The sequence below is a fragment of the Yarrowia lipolytica genome, chromosome 1B (assembly GCF_001761485.1).
Source record: "Yarrowia lipolytica chromosome 1B, complete sequence".
NCBI lineage: Eukaryota > Fungi > Ascomycota > Dipodascomycetes > Dipodascales > Yarrowia > Yarrowia lipolytica.
The window spans coordinates 1,094,718-1,118,237 of NC_090771.1; the positions used below are offsets into that span (position 1 = coordinate 1,094,718).

Below are 23,520 nucleotides of genomic sequence, written 5' to 3' on the forward strand. Positions count from 1 at the left end.
TTTGCACTCTATTTTCTGTTTACTCATTGTGCTAGTAGCGGCGCGGAGGACGATCCCGGGGATGTTGGAGTTTTGGTGTTCCACGAAAGCCCAACTCGAGTCCCTCAGGGGGGGGAGGGAAGGGTGTTTGGGTCACGTGTCCCATACAAAAGGGGCGACAAGAGGCCCGTATTTGAATTTCCCGGGTCTAGGACTTGTTGGTCCATTTCTGGGCATTTGGAAGATTTTTTATTTTATTTTTGACCCCCCAAAAAAGGACAAGCTCCAGGGTTCAACTGGTTTGTCGTTTATTTACCAAGTTTGAAAAAGTGGGGGAAAATACACAGATGGCGGAGGAGAATTTTGTAAAATCTGGAAAAACCACGGAAAACATCCAGTTACGTGACTGGAATTGTTCCGCATTTTCCCGGAGTTTGCAAAAATTCATTGCCCTTTTCTCCGTCTCTCTCTCAGTAACTCACAGCATGCAGTAGTGTGTGTGTATGATTTGCCCGATGTGCATGGAGATGCATTAAGGGATGGAAGTAATTATTATTGTGTTTGGATTGTGTTCGCCAGTGTCAACTGATGACATTAGAATTGGTGCTAGTGAGATGGGCATTGGCCAACGGGGTTAGGTCACGTGACGGGGATCAGTGGGGAGTGTGTGTGGAGTTTTTGGGGTGAATTAATCGAGTCTGGAGGTAGTTTGGTGGTTCTTGGTAGTTTGGTGGTTCTTGGTAGTTTGGTGGTTCTTGATAGTTTGGTGGTACTTGGTACTTTAGTTGGATGTTACCTTTTTTTGTATTTTTTATAATAACATTGTCAAGTAATTCTGCCTGTTTCAAGTATAGCCAAGTATCTATGGTCAACGAAATCAAAGTACGTCAGAAGAGTTTTATGGCTATATACACTAATTTCGAGTTTATAATCGGATTATACCGACGACGGCGAGTACTCCAACGTTTCCCACTTGTCAACGGCTCTCTCCATACGTCTGTTGATGTCTCTGTTGGTCTGCTGATGTGCAACCTCCATAGTTGCCATTTCAGGCGTGTACGAACACATTCCAACCACCTGGTGTTGATCAAAACACTTTAATGGACCTTCCCCCCTGATTTTCCAACCTTCAATGGTTCTTCTCATCACTAATACTATGAATTCTGGACCTGTTTCCATTTATAACCTCCAAGCGCGCAGTCAATACAGCACTACGGTAGCCGAGGTGTTATGATGATGGTCATAAAATCCATAAATGACGTTCAAATATACCGTTGCTCGCTACAGTTTGCCTACATTACCGCCACACAAGCTCGGACAGCCTCGCTAAGGCAATCTGTTGCTAGACTGAAGGTTGCGAGACACACCCAATCGGCGGTCCATTGGCGGTTTACAGGGGATCTTTTGTCCGTTATTATCGATGTCTGCTCCTAGATCTTGCTACTTGCCCTCGAAGAGCTACAGACCGAGTCAGACCTGCGAGAGTCAACTTCCAAAGCGCAATGGAGTTGTAGAGCGACTCTGACGGAGATAGAGAGACACCAGGCTGGGCCGCAGATGCCTCTCTGACCCGGAAGAGGTAATGAATGTCTCTGTTTGACTAGAGAGCCGTCTGGTGAGTTTCCATTGACCGAGACACATCTCACCGCCAAACCAGAGCCCTGCTTGTATCAGCCTCGCCCAGATACGATACTGGATCCTGTTATGAGACCTTTCTCCTAAGCTAAGCCCAAGCAGACTTCAAGAATGAACATGAACTTGAGCCAGGGAGGGCCAAAGAGAAAGATATGCCGACACTCTTCCAATTTCGATAATATGCAGCCCAAAAACCAGGGTCTGGGCTGACATCTCGGTCCAACTTCTGATACAGAAGCGCAATGAAGACGAAATTACCACCAATGATAGCAGCCAAACGCTCCAAACCCATTCGTGTACTCCACATTCCAATAGCTCCTCTACAACTCTCTACAACTCTCTAAAAGTAGTGCTGTCATCCATCTGAGCAACCAACGTCAACGAGTCAACGAACAGACGCACCAGAAACATCGGTGACTCTCAGTCAATGTCTACACACACCCCTCACTCCCCCTGATCAACACTCCACCGAAATTCAACCCTTATCTCTGCTCGCTTTAATCACTCTAAAACCTCACATGCATTGAAGCCCTACAACTGAAACATCTCTGGACCCGTAACCTCCGCACCTGTGGACCCATCAAGCTGAATATTGAACCTGTCATTTTGAGCCACTATAGTGTCCACCACACCAACTTACACCCGCCCCACCTCCTCTAGCCACCATTCTATCGTCATATCCTCCCCGCAAGCTAAAGTAATAACGCAACACTAATCAGCCGTACAGTGTACTTGTACCTGAACCATACTGGAGACTGTTGTAGACACTTACAGTAGCAAAAAAGACTTAATCTCATACACTTAATACTATGTACGAGTTCCTGAACTCCTCGATATAGTCGAGTTCCTCAGTATGCCCAAGATGCCTCAGTAATCCACAGGAACACAACATTGAGGTCCTGTGTACCCGTAGACCATCCATCGACTCATCCACGAGAATAGCCAACTTACTGCCTCTTCAACGGACTCGGTCGCATGACCCGATCCACCTCCCATGCACTCTTGGTATTCGGCGTGTGGAACGACGAAAACTGATTGTTCCTCATGGGAGTCTGAGGAGCAGCAGAAGACGAGGGCCGCGAAACCGAGGCTGACACGTGACCAAAAGACGGCCCGGGACCAGTCAGATGACCCTGACCAACATTGTGATGCAGCACGTGACCTCGGCCTATACTGCTAGACACAGGGACCCCAACCCGTCCGCCTCTCCTACCGCCAAGAACCACAGGAGTATCGGGCGCTATGGGTCTGGACATTGTACGCTGAGACTCCACCGCCGGGACAGACTGCTCATAATCTGAAGCACGTGACTCGTCTCGGAGATACAGATTAAGACGCTCATCTGTGATTTCAAGGGCGGACTTTTGGTCATTGGACTGGAGAGCCAGAAGACGAATGAGATACTCCAGCAGAGAAATGGAGACCCGTGACTCTGAGTCGATGGACAAGCCGTCCAGCTGCTGCGAGAGCGACGTCACGTGGTGGTGGTCACGTGCGCCCTCGTACTTGGAAAAGTCGCGCGACCGCAGAAAGTCTCGAGGATTGTCATAGTCACGTGGCGGACCACCGCCCTCCCGTTTCACAGGCGACTCAAATACACGTGACTTGCCGGGGGTGTCCTCGGTGACGCTCATATCAAACGAGTTGTCAACATCATACTCCTCAAACTCCTCGGACTCCTCCTCTTCCTCCACGTCACGTGACCAGCTCTCGATTGCCAGCCACGTGACTTTTTCCTCCGGGTCTTCCTCATCCTTGTGCCCATCTTCCTCTTCTTCCTTTTCCAAATCGGCCTCGTTAATTTTGACTACCAGGACTGGACTTTTGGAGTCTTCGATTTCCAACAGCTTTCCAGAGGCTGAGAAAAACAAACGGGTGATTTTGGACACATCAATGGTGCTGACTCGCGGCTGGTCATCGTGGTAACGGCCGTCGTTGAAGTTTTCCTCTAGTTTCAGGTAGTAGGAGTACTTTTTGTTGGTCTGGAAGAGCGACAGTGTTGCTCTGGCCATGTCTTCTTTCCATGCTATTTGTGTCGACGAGGAGAAGGTTGTGTATGTGGTAATTGAGAAGGTGGGTCCTATTTGGATGTCGTGGTGAGACAGGTCTGCGGTATTTGAGCGACCGGTCTGGGCTGGTTCAGTGTTATTTAAATCCGGTTTCAAAGTAGGAATGGATCCCAGGGCGCTGGAATTTGCGGCACGTGATACATCTCTCCGGGTGTCCCATTCTCTTTCGGCTTGTCTGACGTAATCCATTGCCTGCAATAGTCTCGCTGGAGACACGTTACTGGGCAGGTCTGAGCTCAGACAGGCGCCGGAGGTGGTCAAGGCGAGCTGAATCAGCGGAATTGCCTCTTCGACCCGTTTCAGCAGCAGATCCATCGCTTCCGTGACCCTCGCCACCGACACAGAAGCGTCCTCCATGCTCTGGTCCATGTCTTGTTGGAACTCCACAATGTCGTTCTTGAGCTCGCGGGTCAGCGCCACCGTAGTGCTCAACGAGGTATTTCCTCGGGCTGAGATCAGCTGGATCAGATCAATTGCCGGCGAGATGATGAGAATCTTGGTTTCCAGCCGCTGTCGTGTCTTTTCCAGTCCCTTGCGGTCCTCTGGCGGAACTTTTTCCATAAACTTTTTGACCGTCTTCACGGCGTAATGGGTGGCCAGCGAGTAGCCGCCACGGGTGGCAAACGAGACTGCCGTGGCGCCCGCCTGAGCAAGTAGCCATTCCATGTTGTGAATGAAAATCGCAGGTGGCGGAACAAGTACCAAACGAACAGTACTGGGAGAGGTTCTGTGTGTTTTTGGTGTGAGGCAAAGTAATATTAGGTTGTTATCAGGGGAATAGGGGAAGATGGAAGGGTACGATAATGGGTGTTTTGGGCGGTGCAATTGGGATTTGGAGAAATAAAAATGCTCTCCAGAAGTCAAGAATCGCAGTAGTGTTTTCCCCTTGTTTTTTCAAGCATTATAACGCGCTCTAAAATGTACCGTGTTTACGCGAGCCTTTGGTGTTCTGAAGTACCAGTTGAAATACTTAGTTGACGTTTGTTCAATGTTGTTGGGAGGAGTATTAATGTTTATATAAAATAAAAAAGTTATAAAAAAAATATATATTAAAATATATATAAAAAAGTATAAAAAAGTATAAAGAAAAAATATTGAAAAAAAAATAGATTTATTAAAAAAAAATTGAAAAAATCATAAAAAAGGGCGCGTCTGGACATGGTTTTTGTGTAAGAAAGTCGCAGTTTTTTTCAACGACAACAATTGAGTTGATTAAAATCGTCCACTGTCGGTTTTCCGGTAATTTGAGGTCCATTAGGACGTCCTGTTTTGCTACTCGTCGTGCTAAAAACCAAATACCAAGGTTCATGGTATCGCCGAAAATTCGAAATATGAAGTTTAGAGTTTTTGAAATGTTTGGTGCAGATTCTGGTGCTGATTTTGGCCCCCATAATGGAGGTTGTCAGTACTTTTATGTGTTGAAAAGATATCGCAAGCTATAATAACTCCTCTGGTAAACTCATTGGAGTTTTCAGAATTGTTTTAGCTGTTCTATTAATCGAGATAATCGAGTTTTCGAGAGGAGATGTGCATTGTAGCCTGGAATGACTCGGGATATTCATATCAGAATATCAGCTCTAGTCACAAAAGAGTATTTTGATTCCCACGTTTCTATATCTACTCCAGAAAGTATTTCTTCTTGTCAAACATCCATATGAGTTGACTTGACCTACTTGTAGCTTCGAATCCAAACGTTGGTCTCTTCATGTTTAGTTGGTTTTTAGTAACATTCCCAAGTATCGTCATTTGGATTTTAACAAAAGTTGGAAAGGTTTTTAGAGACGTGGCCATGTGCTTGAGTATGCTCCCATCAGAACATAAACGACTCTCACCGGGTTTGAACGAATGAGGTTTCTGAGTCTGAGAGCCGCTGAGTTGGTGAGTTGTTGGTGAGTTCCTGTCAATGGTCATTTGGCCTGAATTTTCTCTTCTCTTCTATCACATCCACTTATCTGGGATCCTCTATCACGTCCAAGACTTACACTTGCTGACTACTCCAGATAGTGCCAATTGAAGTGCTTGGTTTGCTCCATGTCTCTGACAGAACAACTAAACCTCCAACCGCCTGAAACTATCAACAGGTTTCAGCTTGTTGTTCATAGAGATGGCGCCGTGTTCATTGCTCGGCACCAGAGAACAAAGTCCACAGACAGAGTCCAGCTGCCGGCTTGTTTGACTCTTGGCCACGGCTTGGGCTTCCTTGGCACGCAATCAAACATCAAACAGCAAGATTTACACGAGCTCTATGTTCAATACACCTGGTGAACATTCCTTTTTTCAACCGGTTCAGCCAAGCACGACCAAGACCCGGATAATAGCAGCAGACAAAGAAATAGATGGGCCACCTACCTGTGGAGACAAGAGAAAAGAATCAGGCAATAGTCTTATCCGACTCAAGCTAGGTATGCAGTCATATCGGCGGTCCTCTGCAGTCTTATCTGCAGTAATATCTTAACCGTTGGATTGTGAGACAGGAGGAGTCTTGAGTGCATGGACGAGCATGGAGCAGATCAATGCGGTATCTTGGACAAGTGCAAGTTGGAGCTCTCTCAAAGCTGCTGCTCTCTGAGCTGCTCCATCTTTTCCCCCACCCGTTGCTCCACTTGGACCTACACTGTCTGCAATCAACTACAACAACTTGTCTCAACGTTGGCCCCACATGTATCATAACAACCCGGCTACGACAGTAACGGCGTATAAGTTGACTTTACGAGCATCCCGTTAAACCCTGCATAGCAACCGAACCGAAAACGACGATTCCAGCAATAGATTACACGCCAGCCAAGCGGGATAGTCTCCGAACCAAAAGCTGGATACAATTCCTGGCCGGTACAAAAAATTCATCTTGGCTATTCTAAGTTGCCACGGTTATGTACCAGCTTTTCCGTGCATGTCAAAGTTTTCTGGAACGAGCATGTATAGATGGGGGACTGACTGCCAAGGGCCAGACCACCACCACCATGTCCGGGAAAAGGGCAAAGGACAAGGCGAAAAGCCCCCTGGTTTCTGTATTATTCTAACACTTGTTCTCCCTGCCTTCAGGAACCCCCTGGACCTGTCAAAAGTGACATATGTGTCACACTAATGGCCCTACCGGGAGCACTCTACTGGGGATAAACGTTCATGTGCATGTGAGACAGGGAGTTGTCAAGACCGCGCTAGAGCACGTCCGGGAAAATATTCTGATGCCAGAGCTGGCTTAATCGAAAGCCCACTTTGCCACGATTCCGCCGGTACCATAAACGCCGCCATTTGGCGCTCCCCGACCACCGCTAGAGCCGACATGTTAGTCGCCCCACTGGCAGTAAAATTCAATCTCCGAGCAATGTCGATGCCAAGTCTCCACTAAAACTCTATTGTCCTAGCAATGTCTTGGCTAAGTTTGGAGGCAACAACTTGTGGGCAGGAACAAACATCGGTGGAGTGGAAAAAGGGCTAAATGGGGTACAGTGCCTTTTTTTGTGCCCGTGCCAGACGCGCAACTGCGCAACCCCCAGTGCAACAATTGATCGCCAGATCGATCTACAGCGAAAACTGGCACGTCAGACATGATCCAATCGAGTCTGGGACCAGCACGGATCATCTACTGCGCGTGTGGGATCCTAGCAATGTTCCCTGTCTGGGATTTCCCGTGTGGACACCAATTCTGTACAGTGTACTTGCACTTGAGACAGCCAAGAGAGGCGCAAAAGATGAACCCTGGATTTGGACTTACCCTTGCACTTCCTACCATGATAGAGGAAGTCTGGCGTTCAGTTTTTGTCGCAAAAACAGTTGGAAAACAAGAAACTAACACCACTTGCTCTTTTGCTATTATTGCTATAGACACTTGGCGGTCTCAGCACTATACAAGTCATCTATAGTGTCCACCTGTTGGTCGGCCCGAATCGAAGCATTTTCATAAGACACGAGCGGGAGTCGTGGAATCTCCTCAACTCAACTCTACTTGGATCAAACTTGACAATACGAGTTTTAGGAGGGGTTTGGATGACTAATTGGCTCTCGTTGGTGGCGATAGTCTTAGTCAGCTGTTCGTACTGTGATGTATGGACGTTCTGGCGTCCTGGGAACGTCCTGAGAACGTTAGGATCGGTGGGTCTGGACAGATTCTGGCTGTTGTTTACGCCTACAACACTTTTACATTATTCTCAGCCTAATTACTCCTGCCGACAACAGCCCCGAAGCCTGTACCGGTTCAGGAACGACTCTCGTGCTGGATAAAAGGACTCGAAGTACTTCCCCCACTCGCTCTGAGCATTTATCGTGCCCTGGCATCTCCTACTACTCCGTATATCAGCTGTTGGGGCAAATGACAGAAGATAAATCTCGCTCAAATCACCACTTCTCTGTATTATTCCACCGCTCGTACCCTACTCCTACTGTACCACGTCTCCACTGGTGCGCCATTTCTTTTTCCTGTCCCAAACCCCCGCTGATTGTCACACTATTGACTAAACCACATGATAATTGTCACCAAAGTGATGATAAAATCATTCCAAACTCGGCTGTTTTACTCGCAATCACGTGGCACGGGTATGACACGAGTTAACTCTCTGTTTTCTGATTACGTACTCTTAAGGTCGGGTCCGTGGGAAGTGCAGAAATCATCTGAATGGAATAAAAATGGTACTGATGAGGTCCTCTGACATGGGGCTTTCGAATGGTGTAGTCCCCGTCTCCATATCTTGTCGCTACACCAATCTCGTACCACATGAGCCGCGGAAAAGCAACCCGAGCTTCAGAGTAGCTTTCCAGAATGCAAGAGTATCAGTTAATTGCACCACTTGCCCCGAATTGCTCTATATTTGCAAAAAAAGAGACATCAACGTCCTCGTGAGATACAATGACCCGTTGTATTCAAGTCGGAGCGCTCATATATGACCCCTGGTAACGTATCGGGGCCGTGCAAGTAGATGGACTTTCAGATCAACTGAGCCTATGCTGGACGACCCAATTGGGTCTATCAACTCCGATCTTGTCTTGCTCACGTGCACAAGGGTAGCGAGCAACTGTCGTTCACCTTCATACCGCCTGACTATGCGGTTATACGGTTAGGCGTGATGGTTAATACGACGGTACGGCTTGAGAGGTAGTATGATAGTGGTACGATATGAGTGGGGTAATGTAAGTGTGGTGAGTGGCAGTTGATACGGTTGATTGGGGTTAATTGGGGTTAATTGGGGTTAATAGGGGTTCACATGGCGGAACAGGGCCCTACTGCTGAACAAGATCTCTAACGACCCCAAGTTCGCGGAACAGCGATCTACTAGTGCTGTACCCACCTCACCCCACAACGAACTCCACTGTGTGGATAGCCTTCTACCACTACACACAAGCGAGGTTGCTGGTTGTACGACGATTCCAATAGCCTTGGTATACTAGTGCGATCGGACTTGTTCCTTGTAAGTGGTAATCATGTCCAGTGGCAGCGTCTTGTGTGTGCGTCTTGTGTCTGTCTGTATGCGTGTCTCCGTTTCATTAAAAATCTTATCAAGATATTTGTCATTCTTTGTTCAGACATAATACGTGATTGCAAGGTTAATGGCGGCACGTTTTTGGTGATCAGATCATGTTCTGACAAGTGTATGACGGGGAGACGGTTCTGGGGACCACGGTATGGTCAACTGTAGGGGTGGTCGGTTCGGAGCGGCGAAAAAGTGGCAAATGAGCCCGGAAAAACGCCTCTAATCAGCCCAGACAGCCCTGCCAGGGCTCCCCGGCATCCTCTCACCCTCCCACCAAGCTCAGACACATCATTCAACCTACTGTACGACTGGACCGGAACTCTGACCAAACGTCAGTAGACAAAAGCCAGTTAATTAGACTTGCACCAACTATATTTTAGCGAAACGCTAACCTTGACTAAACTGCCAAGTAAACCATAAGTATACAGAAAGCCTATTCCCGATATCTCCGAACCACGGAGACAGTAGTGGCAGAGCCGTACACAGGGTGAGGAACCAGACGGTTAGGGTTGGAGCGGGCGCCGATCACGGTATCGTCACACGTCCCATACTGTGCGACGGCGGAGGAAGCCAAGCCCCCGGGCCTCTTGGCAGAACCCGTGGTTTAAATGGCTACAAGCCGTCCTGAGAGATGAGTGTGGGGCTTGGCGGCGGATCCGTCAGTCCACTGGGTTGCTCGGAGATAGCTAGTGGGAAGATCGGATATTGGTTTGGCTGATGTTTCGGTGGTGGATTTGCTTCTTCCGACTGCAAAAAGGAATTGCACTGTACCCAGCATGCCAATATGGGACAAGAACAATACCAAGAACTCTGACGGCGTGTGACAATGAAAAAAATGTTAGGTTGACAAAGTCGCCTGTTGGCTGAGCCACCATCCCACGTCGGATCTCTACTGCGAGCAACTCTATCGTGTGTGTTTCTTGTATACACCTTTTCTCAAACACCCCCAAACGCTACTCCATCTATGGTGTCTCCCCTGCCAACTCTATAAGCGAGGTTGGACACGGTTCTACGGCAGAGTTTGGCGCTCCAGATCGGGAATAATACGCCAGCTCCCGCATTGCCCCCAAACATTGGCCATTTTGCCCAGTCTTGCTTTTTGATACGGTCTTTTGTGAGTACTCTATGTAGTGTACTGGATGCCGAGGGGAACTTGTAGGAACTTGGACCTTAGGAGGGACTGTGGACATTAGACGACGCCAAATCTCTAGCTATTGCAGGTGCTAATGAAGCAAACTGGGCTTGTGTGCTCTTTGGTCAAGTCCGTGGTCTATAGCTGTGTCTCGATCAAGATCGTCATAGGTCTCATTATGAAGCGAGGTGGGCTAGGTACTTGGGCGATATCTGTAGTACTTAGCCGATGCAACATATCGAGACTGAAACAAGCCCAGAATGAAGGAGTTGGTTTTGGACAGTGGCGGCCCCAGCGGTTCCTGGACAATGTATACTCCTCCGTCCACCCTCGGGGGGACACACACACAACCAAGAAAGTGAATTCAAACAGAAACAGAGATTCATTTCGCACTAGACCGAAAATGGAGTGTTTCTTTGGCATAATGGGAGTGGTGGATCCTGTATTATCTCTAGTCCGTGGTTATTTTCACTAGAACGACACAGCCACATGATGGACAAACATTATCACGAAGCATGGCCAATCTTCTCCGGGAAGTGATGTCATAACACAGGGCTACATTGGTGGCGTCGGAGATTGAGGACTAGTCCGCGAGGATGGTGGGAGGAGGGCAAATGTGCCCGTGGTGTTTTGGTTCCTTCTACAGTGCTTTGTTAATGGCTTCAGAATGGTCGCGTTTTTTCTCAACTATTTACTCGGCATATATCAACTATTAGTTGGCACTTTAGTTAAGACAGGGAAGGTTGCGGGTTCGAATCCCGGTAGTGCGTCAATAAAGAATGTTGCTGTTTTCTTGGAACAGCTTCCGAAGAGTCGATGTGTGTTTTAAAGTGAATTTTCCTGTTAAAGGGTCTTGATAGAGCTGAGAATGAATCTCAAATTGCTCTGGTCGTGTCTAACTATCGACTGACAATGGAGACCATAGGTCTCAGCGGAGCCATGAGCTCTGTGGAGCCAGAGGATTCTTCAAGACGTCCACAACCGTCCACCAACGTCTACAACCGTCCACCACCGTCTACAACCGTCTACAACTGTCCAAAATCCGTCTAATAGTATACGATTCACGACAGACATTGAGAGCTATTCGGGAGTAGTTTTGTCTCGTCTGTCCAGTGACTAATGGAACCGACAAAACGCTGAATGACAGAAAAGGAGCCGGAAGGAGACGTTTGGACTTTAGAAACAACAGCTACAACTCGTTTATTAGCCCCGTTTCCTACTTTTCTTAGTAATGAGACAGTTGCGACCACACAAGTCCACTCTAGTATGCTAAACACTCGAACTTCAAGCAAAGCCAAGAGTACAGCTCGACGAGTTTTCAAACTGACACAGATGTGTATATCAGAGGCTGGTTTGTGGATTGTCCACAATTCAGTTCTCTGACCCTTCTACCAAGGGTATTCCTACTCCGGAACCAACAATACAGCAATACCAGTAGAACCAGTAGTACCAGAGGATGGGGAACAAGTAATGGCATTGTATCAGCAAAGGTGGACTCAAGAGAATAGTGAGAATTGATAATTTCACTCTACTCGTTAATATCGACAAGTCTCGGCCTGAGCTGGACGTGAATCATTCCGAACTGGAGGAGTAGAGGTCCAGGACATGGTTTCCGTACAATGAGGGTCTCCCACGGTCCATATTCTGGAGTAATTGCAAGTTTAGGCCAAATCGGATCCATTAAAACCCTGGCAAAAGTGATGGGTGTACTCTGAACTCCATCTTATGCGTTTCAGCCTACTACTGTGGATCAGGCGAGGTTCATGTATCGAAAAGTCGGGATTTAATAGATATATAAAGTCACCGAGTTGATAGATATCTGAAATAAAACCTTTCAAGCTGTTTCTGCCATTACTTGGGTGAAAAAATTGTACCCAACTCCCTTCCACTTCACGTAAGTATTCCCCAACTAAAAACTAACAGGAAGTCCCCGCGTTGTCTGATTCAGATCATATAAAACAGGATAGTAGTTATTGGTTGCACATATTTCTTATGGTCCAGGCTATCCCCTTCACTTTCAAGCCATATTATATAATTTCTTCAGTGATATCTCCACTGATCCTTTCAGAATATATTACTTTACAATTCAACAAAGTTTGAACAAGGTCTAACAAATGCCCAACTAAACAATCACAATGCACAAGATCCAATCCAACTGCACAATTACTACACCCATATGTGCAAATGTGTTACATCTATGATCTAAATTCACTTCTTATTCACGAGTGCTCACTCCCCTATCGTTCACGTGATCCCACTCCTCATTTCTGTAAAACATGGAACGTAGACAATAATATGAAATGTCCATCTTTTTAACCGGAAAAGATATGGGAATTCAGAAACTTCCAATCAATTCCCCGTCAGTCATTTGATCTATCTTTCAACTCCCCAACCCTCCAGCTTTTCTCTGTCATAAATTATAAGTTGCCAAAAATTCACCCCAGTACAGAAATCAGACCACATCTTCCCCAGCTCGCTCAAAATCCAATCTATATTGAAACCGAGACCTTGAATCGATTCTTACTTCGTCATTCACTCACAATACCAGCTCTCATAATCCCCCTTGGGGTATGTAAATGAGTTCCATTACAATACTCAGAGGGATAAACAACATACATGTCTCTATCACCCACCAGAGATACCCAGAGAGTATCCAAACAGTACCATTCGAGTCTCAGGGCCTCATTCTCTCAACTGCTATCTTTTTATTCCATAGAATCTCTCAAATCACTCCAAATCACCCCAAATCCAACCCTCCTCAAAAATGACTACAAAACCACCCTAGCTTCTCCTGTGGATGACCCTTGACAAATCTGGAACAATAACTCGAATCCCTATACTAAAATTACTCATTTATTCAACTTGCCAGTCCCCTATCATTTCTCAAAAGCCCACAAATCGCTGACTCATCGCCATCATCATTCAAAACAAAACATCTTCCCGACTTTTCCTGTAAAAATCCCACAACAAATCGCAAAACAGAACTGAATTTGTCATACAATTCTCGCCCATCTTCACCCTGGTTCCTCACTCAAAACCAACATATATCTCCCTTTGAAAACACACCAAATCAGTGTGTCCAGGTAGCACAGCTACAGCACAGCACAGCACAGCACAGTACACACGGCAGTTACTTACGTAATGCACCCAAAAGGACACCACGAATGTCACACCGTGTCAATTGTCACGTGTCAACGGACCCGACCCAAAAAAACAAACCGCGTCCGCTTCCCCATCGACCCTCCACCTACCTCCATCTTCTCCCCCACACTCCCCAGGGCTAGGGTTAAAATTTTCACCCTGAGTTAAGGTTTGCACTTTGAAAAACCACCCAGCATAATTTTGAGAATCACCACGCAACACTCACCACGACACACACAATGAGTGATCAATTCAACCAGGACTTTGCCAACAAGGCCAACATCAACGAGGGCCAGGGCCAGGGTCAGGGCCAGGGCCAGGGCTACGCTCCTCAGCAGTTTGTGCCCGGTCAGTCGTTTGTGCCCGGCCAGGCGTTTGTTCCCGGCCAGTCTTTTGCTCCCCAGGGCGGCTACGACCAGTACGGCGGCCAGCAGGGCGGCTACCAGGGCGGCTACCAGGGTGGCTACCAGGGCAACAACTACAACCAGGGCTACCAGGGCTACCAGGGCCGAGGCGGCTATTCCGGTCGAGGTCGGGGCGGCTACCGAGGAGGATACCAGGGTGGCTACAACAACTACAACCAGTACGACAATCAGTACGGCAACTACGGCGGCTACGACAACCAGTACGGAGGGGGCTATGACCAGCCTGAGGAGCCCCAGGAGAAGACTCTCACGCTGGAGGAGTACCAGAAGCAGAAACAGGAGGCTCTCAACAAGCTCAAGAAGCCCGCTGCCAAGTCTGGCGGAGCCCTCAAGATTGGAGGCGACAAACCCAAGTCTTCCGGAGGAGCCCTCAAGATTGGAGGAGACAAGCCCAAGACTTCGGGCGGCGCTCTCAAGATTGGAGGAGACAAGCCCGCCGAGAAGAAGACCGGAGGAGTTCTCAAGATTGGCGGAGACAAGGACAAGAAGGAAGAGTCCCCTGCCCCTGCTGCCGAGAAGAAGGAGTCCACTCCTGTTGCCGAGAAGAAGGAGGCTACCCCCGCTCCTGCCTCTAAGGAGTCTACTCCGGCCCCTGAGAAGAAGGAGTCCACTCCCGCTAAGGACGACTCTGCCGCCAACGCTGCCTCTGCTGACGCCCTGATCGCCGCCCAGAACGCCGAGATCGACCAGGAAACCATCAAGGAAATGTTTGGCGAGACCAAGGACCACATGTCCATCATTTTCATGGGCCACGTCGATGTCGGCAAATCCACTCTGGGAGGCCAGATCCTCTACCTCACCGGCACCGTCAACAAGCGAACTATTGAGAAGATGGAGAAGGAGGCTGCCGACGCCGGACGACCCGGCTGGTACCTGTCTTGGGTTATGGACATCAACAAGGAGGAGCGAGCCGAGGGAAAGACCGTCGAGGTGGGCCGGTCGTACTTTGAGACCGACAAGCGACGATACACTCTGCTCGACGCCCCCGGCCACAAGATGTACGTGCCCTCCATGATTGGAGGAGCCGCTCAGGCCGATGCCGGTATTCTCGTCATCTCTGCCCGAAAGGGAGAGTACGAGACCGGCTTCGAGCGAGACGGTCAGACCCGAGAGCACGCCATGCTGGCCAAGACCCAGGGTATCAACAAGCTGGTGATTGCCATTAACAAGATGGACGACTCGACCGTCAACTGGTCCAAGGAGCGATACGACGAGTGTATCAGCAAGCTGAAGCTCTACCTCAAGGGTCTGGGCTACTCGGACAAGACGGAGATCACCTTTATGCCCGTGTCCGGTTTCACCGGCGCTAACGTCAAGGAGCGAGTCTCCAAGGAGGTGTGCCCCTGGTACGACGGCCCCTCTCTGCTGGAGCTGCTTGACTCGTTTGAGCTCGAGCGGAACCTCACCGGCCCCTTCATGCTCCCCATTTCCAACAAGGAGAAGAACCTGGGTACCATTGTGGAGGGTAAGATCGAGGTTGGCACCGTCAAGAAGGGCGACAACCTGGTCGTCATGCCCTCTAAGGTCCCCGTCGAGGTCACCACCCTTTACAAGGAGACCGAGCAGGAGGTTGGCGGCGCGTCTGTTGGAGAGCAGATCCGACTCAAGGTCAAGGGCATTGAAGAGGAGGAGGTTCAGATTGGACAGGTTCTCTGTTCTGCCGCCCAACCCGTTGCTGCCGTCACCGTCTTTGAGGCCCAGATTGCCATCACCGAGCTCAAATCGATTCTGTCGACCGGTTTCTCTTGTGTGATGCACATCCATACCGCTGCTGAGGAGGTCACCTTTACTGCTCTGCTGCACAAGCTGGAGAAGGGTACCAACCGAAAGTCCAAGAAGCCCCCGGCTTTTGCCAAGAAGGGCATGAAGATCATTGCCCGGCTCGAGACCCAGAACCCCGTCTGTATGGACGAGTTTAGCAAGACTCCCCAGCTGGGTCGGTTCACTCTGCGAGACCAGGGTCAGAGTATCGCCATTGGTCGAGTTACCAAGCTGTTGTAAGCAGCTCATCTGCGAGCGTGACGAGCCGCCGCTGCCCGTAGGTTTTTCGTGCCAGCGGTCCAATAAGGAAGAATGTAAAAATTGTGTTAGTAATGAATGTTACTGTTTTAGGAGGTTACTGTTATCAGATGGATCTGTGTAGAGTAGAATAGGCCATGGCTGGAGGCATCCAGGGTCACGTTCAGCAGTTTCAGACAAGTAAGGTGCTGTACTTCTTGATGACCCTTCATGTCCCAGGCCAACATGAATTCGGGTCATAGCGGGAGCTTTTGTACCACAAAACGTTGAATTAATGACACCAATGGAATCAGGAGGCGATTCTGAACACATTGATATGTTATTTTTATCTGGAAAGCGTCTCTCCTTGGTTGTACGTTCCTTCTGTTTCCATTGACAAATGCACCTATAGGTGGGAATTTTGTGTGGTGAGAGGGTGCGATAATGGTATAAAAGGAATCAGGGCAAGATTCTGAACAGATGGGTCAACTGTTTGCTATCTCTTACAATACTATTATTGAACTATTTCGTTAAAACTGTCCATTATACCTAGACATGCGACAGTTTTTACCTAGTGGAGTCCGCGAGTCGCTCAAACCCCCAGAAGACTTACAGTACCATGTTTCTGGATTCCAGGCCGTGGTTGTATTCAACTACTCCACTCTGTCACCCACTTGACTGGCGTTTCAATCTATTGATGAGACAGTCCCCACTGCAGACAACTGACGGACATTTTTGGAACAGTATGTCAACAGATGTGGGTCCAACTTGAAGTCACGTTGTTTACTCCGAGTCCCGGGACCAACTACAGCCATTCTAACATCAACCAAGGGTTCCCTTGTGCTCCTATACAGCAACACAACCGACCGACTCTGGACCAAGCCACTGTTTCACTTATAGCTCTGTCTGCTACAAGTTCAATATGTCAGGTTGGCCAAGTTGCGATCAAAAAGATACATTTCAGACGCCCAAGAAGCCGCTAACGCGCTTTAAGACAGGCCCAAATACCCGACTATCGTTTCCCCGAGAAATGTTTTAGCAGTTTAAGGGTCGTGAGACACGAGCTTGGCTATGGAACAAACACACGGGCTACAAGGAGACATGTAGGCTCTGTAGTGTGCATTATAGCCACTTGGAATGAGCGATAGCCACTTGGTTGTCTCTAGTGCGAGCTATAGCGAGCTATAGCGATTTGGTGTGGGTCTACACTCGCTACCAGCGCCGCAGTAGTTTGTTCTTAGCGGATTAGTGTGGATCCAATGCGTCAAACAGAGTCAAACAAGACCACTTTGGAGCACCATGGAGCAGCGTCAATATAACTCCTGGTGGTCTTCCTTGTACCCCAGAGTTTAGCAAGACCCCAGGTCCAATAGTGTAGTTGGTGGGGTGCAGTAGTTGTGTAGTAGGACTCGGGTTTAGCAGTGTTGGCCTTGGGCTTGACATCTGTAAGGGAAAGTGCGCCATCTGGGCTGGCTTGCGGATGCAGTACTCAACTCGTGCTGCTAGTGTCAGTCAGATGGTCAGAGCTCACCAGATGACAGGGTGCTCTAGATACTTGATTGGGCAGTTTGGAGCAGTCTGAACAGGTCTGGCGGTCTGGAGAAGCCCAGAATCGCACCTGGGATTCAGCATACCGTGCAAGTTCTGGATGCACCAATACGAGACCTCAGGCGTCATTCCAGCGTTCCTTCTTGAGTCAGTCCCTTGCTGAGACTTGTTTCACAGCCCTATCTCGAGTCTCGAAAGTGTCTCGTCCCGGAAGTGTCTCGTCTCGAAGGTATCTCGTCTCGAAAAGACCTCAGTCTTATCATCATCTCCAGTCTTTCACCGTCGAAAACGCCATTTCACACCCTCCACCCATCCTTCATCCATCCTTCACTCATCACATGACCGACGATCAGCTCCAAAACGGCAACTCGGTTGCCTCTTTTGCCCACCAAATGTGCTGTAGACAGCAACTGTAGATAGGCCGTCAAGGTTGCTCTTGCGTCATCACTGAAAGGTCACTCAGACTTCATGCGTAATTCTCCACCACTCTTTTTTTTAAAGAGACAACAGAACCTCCCCCCTTCAACCCACCGTGCCACCACCCACAAGGGCACGTGACTAGACCGAAAATTGGCGGCGTTTCTTCTTCCGTAACACCTCCTCCCCCCTCCACCCTCTCTCCCAGCACGTGACTTGACGACCAGACCCCAGCTCGCTCCTTAGTCATCCTCCCCTCCAGTCCCCATATCGCAGTGCAGGATGCATGCATGTTGCGATATATATAACTTAAAGTGCAGTGAGCTTGTAAACAGCGCCTGTCAGAGCTCCCCGGAGCCTCCAACAATCAGGGGGAAAAGACCGCGTATTTATACACGAGTGGTGAGGTGACACAAACAGCGCCGTTGCGCGGTCCCCCACACACAACCCCTGACTTACCCTATCGTCACTCACACACAAACAAACAAAGGCGCATTTCTTTTCCCGTCTCCCAAACAGCAACCAAACCTATTTGGTGTCAAACTTGGCTCACATCTCTCTCTCACCCCACATTGCACACCACAGGCACACATCGGCTCCCGGCGTATATATATATCAATATATAACCATGAGCGGCTTCCGTCAAAAGTTCTTCAAACGCAAGAGCGAGCTTCCCACCGCACAGCCCGCCACCCCCACTGCCACATCCCCTATACCAGCTCCCACGCCCGCCGCCGCAGTCGACGACGTTCCCGCTCTTCCATCGCAGGCCCCCCAATTGAACGTTCCCGAGCCCATTTCGCCGTCCGTGTCTCCCGGCGCCACCAACACCATGTCCCAGACCGTTGGCGACATCCACCGCGACTTTGCGCCCGCCCAGAGAGGCAACAACCTCGAGGGCGCCACTCTCACTTCGTCGTCCCAGCAGCCCGACTTTAAGGGCGACGAGTACATTTACTCCGATGGCGGGCCGTCCGCCGTGCCAAGCTCTTCCACTGGAGCTGGCGCTGGAGCTGGAGCTGGAGCTGGAGCTGGCGCTGGAGCCGGTCCCTCTGGCTTGGCTGGCTCCTCTGGACCCACCGCAGGAGGTCTGTCTTCTGGAGCTGGAGCCGGCGCTGGAGCAGGCGCTGCCGCCGGCGCGGGTTCTCGATCGGCTCAGCCCACTCATGCTCTGGACGCCCCCACAGACCCCACTCAGCTCCTCATCGCCCGTCTCGACAACTGGAGAGCCACCGTGGCATTCTTGATCGAGTACATTAACATTGCCTCGTCGCAGCAGAAGCACCAGGTCGGCTACCTCGAGAAGACCCGCAAGGCCCTTTCTGAGGTGCCCCGCTTCGACGGCGGAGTCTCCTCCGAGCCTGGAACCCCCTCGACCCCTACCCAGCAGCACGGCTTCCAGCAGTCGCTCCGAGGCGGCCTCCCCAACCGAAGCAACGCCCAGACCGCCAAAAACAATCCCACCCCCACCGGCGTGCACCAGGCCAATCCCGAGGCCATTGGCGTGACTCCCGCGCTATCCAACATAGCCACCCGACTGGACACCCTCATTAACCTCGCCACACAGTCTGAGCAGAACCTCAAGACTTCCGTGCTGCCGTCGTTGGAGGAGCTCGAGGACGAGATTGAGAAGCACATCAAGACTCTCAAGCACTCGACCCTCAAGCAGTCACAAGAGGTCGAAAAGGTGCGAAGCAAGACCCACCGTTCCATCGAGACCTTGGGTCAGTCGACCGCCGGCTTCACAGGCCTGCAGCAGTCGGCCAAGCACGACCCTTACGTGCTCAAGCGAGCCACTCTGGCCCAGGTCGGTGACCAGCTCAACCGTGAGAACGCTCTGTCCGACTCGCTGCTGTCTGTGCAGAACAACATCAAGTCGTTCGAGCGACACATTGTGCAGGTGATCCAGCGTGCCGTCCAGCTGTCGTCGGAGATCCTCTCTGGCTACTTTGCCAACGCCCACGACTCATACGTGTCCTTTTCCGAGCGGTTTGCCGCTATTCCCGAGGACTTTGAGTGGGACGAGTTTGCCCAGCGGGAGAAGCACCAGCTGGTCGACCCCCAGAAGGCCAAGCGGTCGTTGGACTCGGTCACTTTCCCCAACTCGGACAACCCCGCCGCCCAACCTCTGGTGTCTGGTATCTTGCAGCGAAAGGAGGGCCACATTGTCAAGAACTACACCTCGGGCTTCTACGTGCTTACCCGATCGGGTTTCCTGCACGGCTATGCCTCTGAGGATCCTCTGATTGAGCCTAACCCCAACTTCTCGCTCTACGTTCCTGACTCTACCATTGGTCCTCTTCCTCCTCGAGGAGGAGACCTCAAGCTCAAAATCAAGGGCAAGGACACGTCTTCCACCATTCCCACCAAGAAGACCATTACTCTCAAGGCTGCCACCTACCAGGAGCTGCAGCTGTGGTACGACGCCTTCCTCAAGGTCAGCGGAGGAAAGACCAACTTTTCCTCTGCCGACTTTGAGGACGAGCCTGAGGAGCACGCTGCTGGTCTCGGAGCTGCTGGCGCTGCAGGTGCCGCAGGTGCCGGGGCTGGCGCTGGGGCTGGAGCCGCTGGAGCTGCCGGTCAATACGCTGAACAGCCCGGTGCTTCTGCCGCTCAGTACGCTGAGCCTGCTACCGGTGCTGCTGGTGCCGTTCCTGCTTCCGCTGCCCAATACGCTGAGCCCGCTACCTCTGCTGCTCCTGCTGCTCAGCAGTATGAGCCCACTCAGCAGTTTGAGCCCTCTCAGCAGTCATATGAGCCTCAGTACGAGCCCACCGCTGGCTCTTCCGTGCCCGGTGGTGCTGCTGCTGCCGGTGCCGCCTCTGGCGGTGCTGCTGCTGCTGGTATTGCCCCTGTGTCTTCTGGAGTGCACACCATTCCCGAGGAGGAGGATGCCGGAGCCGGATTCGACGGCACCCACCGGGCTGAGTACACGCCTGAGCCCGTTGATCCCGGCTTCAACGCCCCCGCTGGCGGCTCTGCGCAGCTCCAGGATGGCCAGGTGACTGACCATGGAGCTCTGCAGGGCAAATACGGCGACGTTGAGGACGTCACCCAGGGTCTGCAGCATTCTTCATTGGACCCCGGCCGTGCTCCTCTGGCTCCCGGAGCTTCTGCTCCTCTTGAGGGTGGCTCGCATCTGGATCCCGGTCGAGTTGGTTCTCCTGCTCTTTCCACCGACGCTGTCCAGGGTTCGCTTCCTGGCACTCCTGGCCCTGGCCAGTTTTAATTGCACAAAGCAAGGAAATCGAAACGGATCTTGCAATAGTGCCTCCATGTTACCATCACGTTGGGACACTCACTAAGAATCTCCCGAGGGAGAGTTGTATTTTGTTTAATCATGTTACGTAGTCATTAATAGCCTTTCGGGCGGTATTTCTGGTGATAGATTTCTAGTGGTAGTAGTTGCTGTAAAGGGTTGGACTTGCTGGAGACTACGAATGTAGTGTTCCTTCGTAAGCTCATTGCGAGTCTTTCAATGTAGTTCATTATTGTTACATTATCTATATGGCAAAGTGCGAGAGAAGTACAGGTATCTCATTCTAGTGAACGACAGCAGTTAGTCGTGGGAGTGGTTTGGGAGCTTGTAGGTGTGTAGAACTCTCGTGAGTGGCTGGATCCTAGCACAAGTTCGATGGTACTGTGGTTGGTTGGCTTCCAGGGGTCAGGCCGTAATACAGGTACTCAGTTTGCCCTTGGGTTCTTCTCACAGTCCACTCTTCAATCTCTCATTGTAGCCTTTGATGGCTCTTTTGAACTCGCTCCAGTTGACACCGTAGCTCTCGTCGACCAGGTTGAACATGACCCCCAGGCTTCTCTCCACGTCTTTATTCCGTCGTTCGTCGTCGAAAAAGATCATCTTGTTGAAATCCACCTTGGTTTTCTTGTTGAGCTTTTTGAAATGGTTGATTTTCGTTCCCTGGCCCCATTCCAGTGCGTCAAAGTAGTTGAGCACCGGCTCTCCGTCGATTTTGATCGTCTTGAGAATGCTCTTGGCCACGTCGGGGGTGGCCGTTCGCGACGCAGCCAGAATCTTGACATTCTTCTCGCGCAGATGTTTCAGAATCTCGGGCACGTCTCTGTACAGACTCAGCACGTAACCGCTGCGATCTTCCACCTGAAGGTCGCTGGTTCCCCGTTTGATGGGAGGACTGAGATGCGTGTCGCACCAGCAGGGCCACAGCGTGTAGTCCAGGTCGAACACCACCGCGTCGGGGTACTCCAGCGACTCAAGATCGATGGAGGAGGTGTCAGTGGCGTTTCTCATGGGTCTGGGGTTGCAGCTGTACAAGAGTGAGATGAGTGTTGCTACTACCAGTAGTGGATACAAGTAGAGATTGCGAATTGCGAAATCGTCAGTTGATGGTCTAGAACTGTCAGTGGCGACAAAGGGACAACGGTGCAAGTTCTTGTAGAAAGTTCGATCCAAAATGCCGAAGTAGATGTCAAAAAAGTCGATCAACAAGATCCACCTGCATGTGCGATGCGATCGATGAGCAAGGGAGATGGCGGAATAGGGCGAGTTGAGCGCTGAGTAAGGAGGGGAGTGGAGGTGTGGATGGTGTTTGAGGGTGGATTTGATGCTTTTGATGGGGGTTTTTTTTGTCGTTCTCGGACAATTCTGGATGGTGCTAAAGATGGTGTGAGTGCAAGTTCAAGTTCAAGTTCAAGTTCAAGTTCAAGTACCTTGTACTGTAGGTCATGTGCACTCAGATTGGCCTGTATAAGAAATGAGGAATCAGTTTATTTTGGTCAAATGATACCCGATTTGGACAAGAGTTGTATTTAATGATTCAGAGCGATCCGCTGACGACCTTCATGTGGCTTTTACTTGCACAAGAACGACATTTCACCCCGTTTGAGAGACCTTTTGCCGATGGTTACTTTCTCACCCAAAGTTTCAGTTTCCATGGCTTCCGGTCGTTTCACCCAGATTTTACGATACAGAATGGACCCCGAAGTTGGCGGAGTCCATATTGATCATATTTTGTTTATTGTAATTTTGTTCAATAGAAGAAGCCGGTAGTGATCCCGAAAGAGGCTCAAAAGAAATTCTTCTATTTTACCCGTGTTTTAATAATTCATTTTCGATTTTCATTCACCCAAGCTCAACCTGCATACACGTACAGCACGCACATCGTGGACAGTACAACACCAAAGGACTCTACAAGATACAATGGCTCAGGTGAAACTGGTGTCGATAATCAGCAGGGAGGTAAGTGTGTGGAGAGGAGGAGGGAGGAGGAGGAGGAGGAGGAGGGGACGAGGGGCGGCTCGACGGTAGGGTAATGCCTCCCGCAAACAGAATGTTCTGAAAGAGAGACAACAGAACAACCAACGACAGCGACACAGTATGAGATGATCCACGGGTAAGGGACGGTCCCGGGTATTACATGGTTTGTGAAGTGACTGGATTGGTTTGAAATGCGCCGGATTATTGGCAATTTACGCTGGAGAATGTCAAACCATCCACATGACTACAATTTATGTGGCAACTGAGGATAGGATAAGAAGACTGAGGGGCGGGAAGCTCAAGTGGTGCCACATAGGTCGGTGTGTGTTGAGATTGCCTGAATGCATCACTGGAGTCATCCCATTATAGTCCTACGGCTAGACAGAGATGGTTCGTTGGACTCACTACCTGTGTTCCTTTCCTTCCGGCGCGTCCTTGACTCTTCTTTCAATTTCAATTTGGAATCTATCATAGCTGC

General features: G+C 50.0%; 7 protein-coding genes across 7 annotated transcripts; 5 read left to right on the forward strand and 2 right to left on the reverse strand.

Moving 5' to 3' along the window:
* Positions 1-2,561: 2,561 nt before the first annotated feature.
* On the reverse strand, positions 2,562-4,349 carry YALI1_B10990g (uncharacterized protein; the record flags this gene model as incomplete). Its single annotated transcript, XM_500632.3, has 1 exon — positions 2,562-4,349. The coding sequence occupies one exon, from the start codon at positions 4,347-4,349 to the stop codon at positions 2,562-2,564; it is 1,788 nt and encodes a 595-aa protein (XP_500632.1).
* A 4,428-nt stretch (positions 4,350-8,777) lies between these two features.
* Positions 8,778-9,065, forward strand: YALI1_B11034g (uncharacterized protein; the record flags this gene model as incomplete). Its single annotated transcript, XM_068282042.1, has 2 exons — positions 8,778-8,816; positions 8,874-9,065. 2 exons carry the CDS (start codon positions 8,778-8,780, stop codon positions 9,063-9,065), a joined length of 231 nt encoding a protein of 76 aa, XP_068138143.1.
* Positions 9,066-13,660: 4,595 nt separating this feature from the next.
* YALI1_B11083g (uncharacterized protein) lies at positions 13,661-15,847 on the forward strand (the record flags this gene model as incomplete). Its single annotated transcript, XM_500633.3, has 1 exon — positions 13,661-15,847. One exon carries the CDS (start codon positions 13,661-13,663, stop codon positions 15,845-15,847), a length of 2,187 nt encoding a protein of 728 aa, XP_500633.3.
* A 552-nt stretch (positions 15,848-16,399) lies between these two features.
* YALI1_B11111g (uncharacterized protein) lies at positions 16,400-16,992 on the forward strand (the record flags this gene model as incomplete). Its single annotated transcript, XM_068282043.1, has 3 exons — positions 16,400-16,509; positions 16,563-16,782; positions 16,843-16,992. The coding sequence occupies 3 exons, from the start codon at positions 16,400-16,402 to the stop codon at positions 16,990-16,992; spliced, it is 480 nt and encodes a 159-aa protein (XP_068138144.1).
* A 368-nt stretch (positions 16,993-17,360) lies between these two features.
* On the forward strand, positions 17,361-17,808 carry YALI1_B11120g (uncharacterized protein; the record flags this gene model as incomplete). Its single annotated transcript, XM_068282044.1, has 2 exons — positions 17,361-17,363; positions 17,419-17,808. 2 exons carry the CDS (start codon positions 17,361-17,363, stop codon positions 17,806-17,808), a joined length of 393 nt encoding a protein of 130 aa, XP_068138145.1.
* A 629-nt stretch (positions 17,809-18,437) lies between these two features.
* Positions 18,438-21,038, forward strand: YALI1_B11131g (uncharacterized protein; the record flags this gene model as incomplete). The annotated part of the gene is made up of 1 exon (XM_500634.4): positions 18,438-21,038. One exon carries the CDS (start codon positions 18,438-18,440, stop codon positions 21,036-21,038), a length of 2,601 nt encoding a protein of 866 aa, XP_500634.4.
* Positions 21,039-21,515: 477 nt separating this feature from the next.
* On the reverse strand, positions 21,516-22,076 carry YALI1_B11167g (uncharacterized protein; the record flags this gene model as incomplete). The annotated part of the gene is made up of 1 exon (XM_500635.3): positions 21,516-22,076. One exon carries the CDS (start codon positions 22,074-22,076, stop codon positions 21,516-21,518), a length of 561 nt encoding a protein of 186 aa, XP_500635.3.
* Between the last annotated feature and the right edge of the window lie 1,444 nt (positions 22,077-23,520).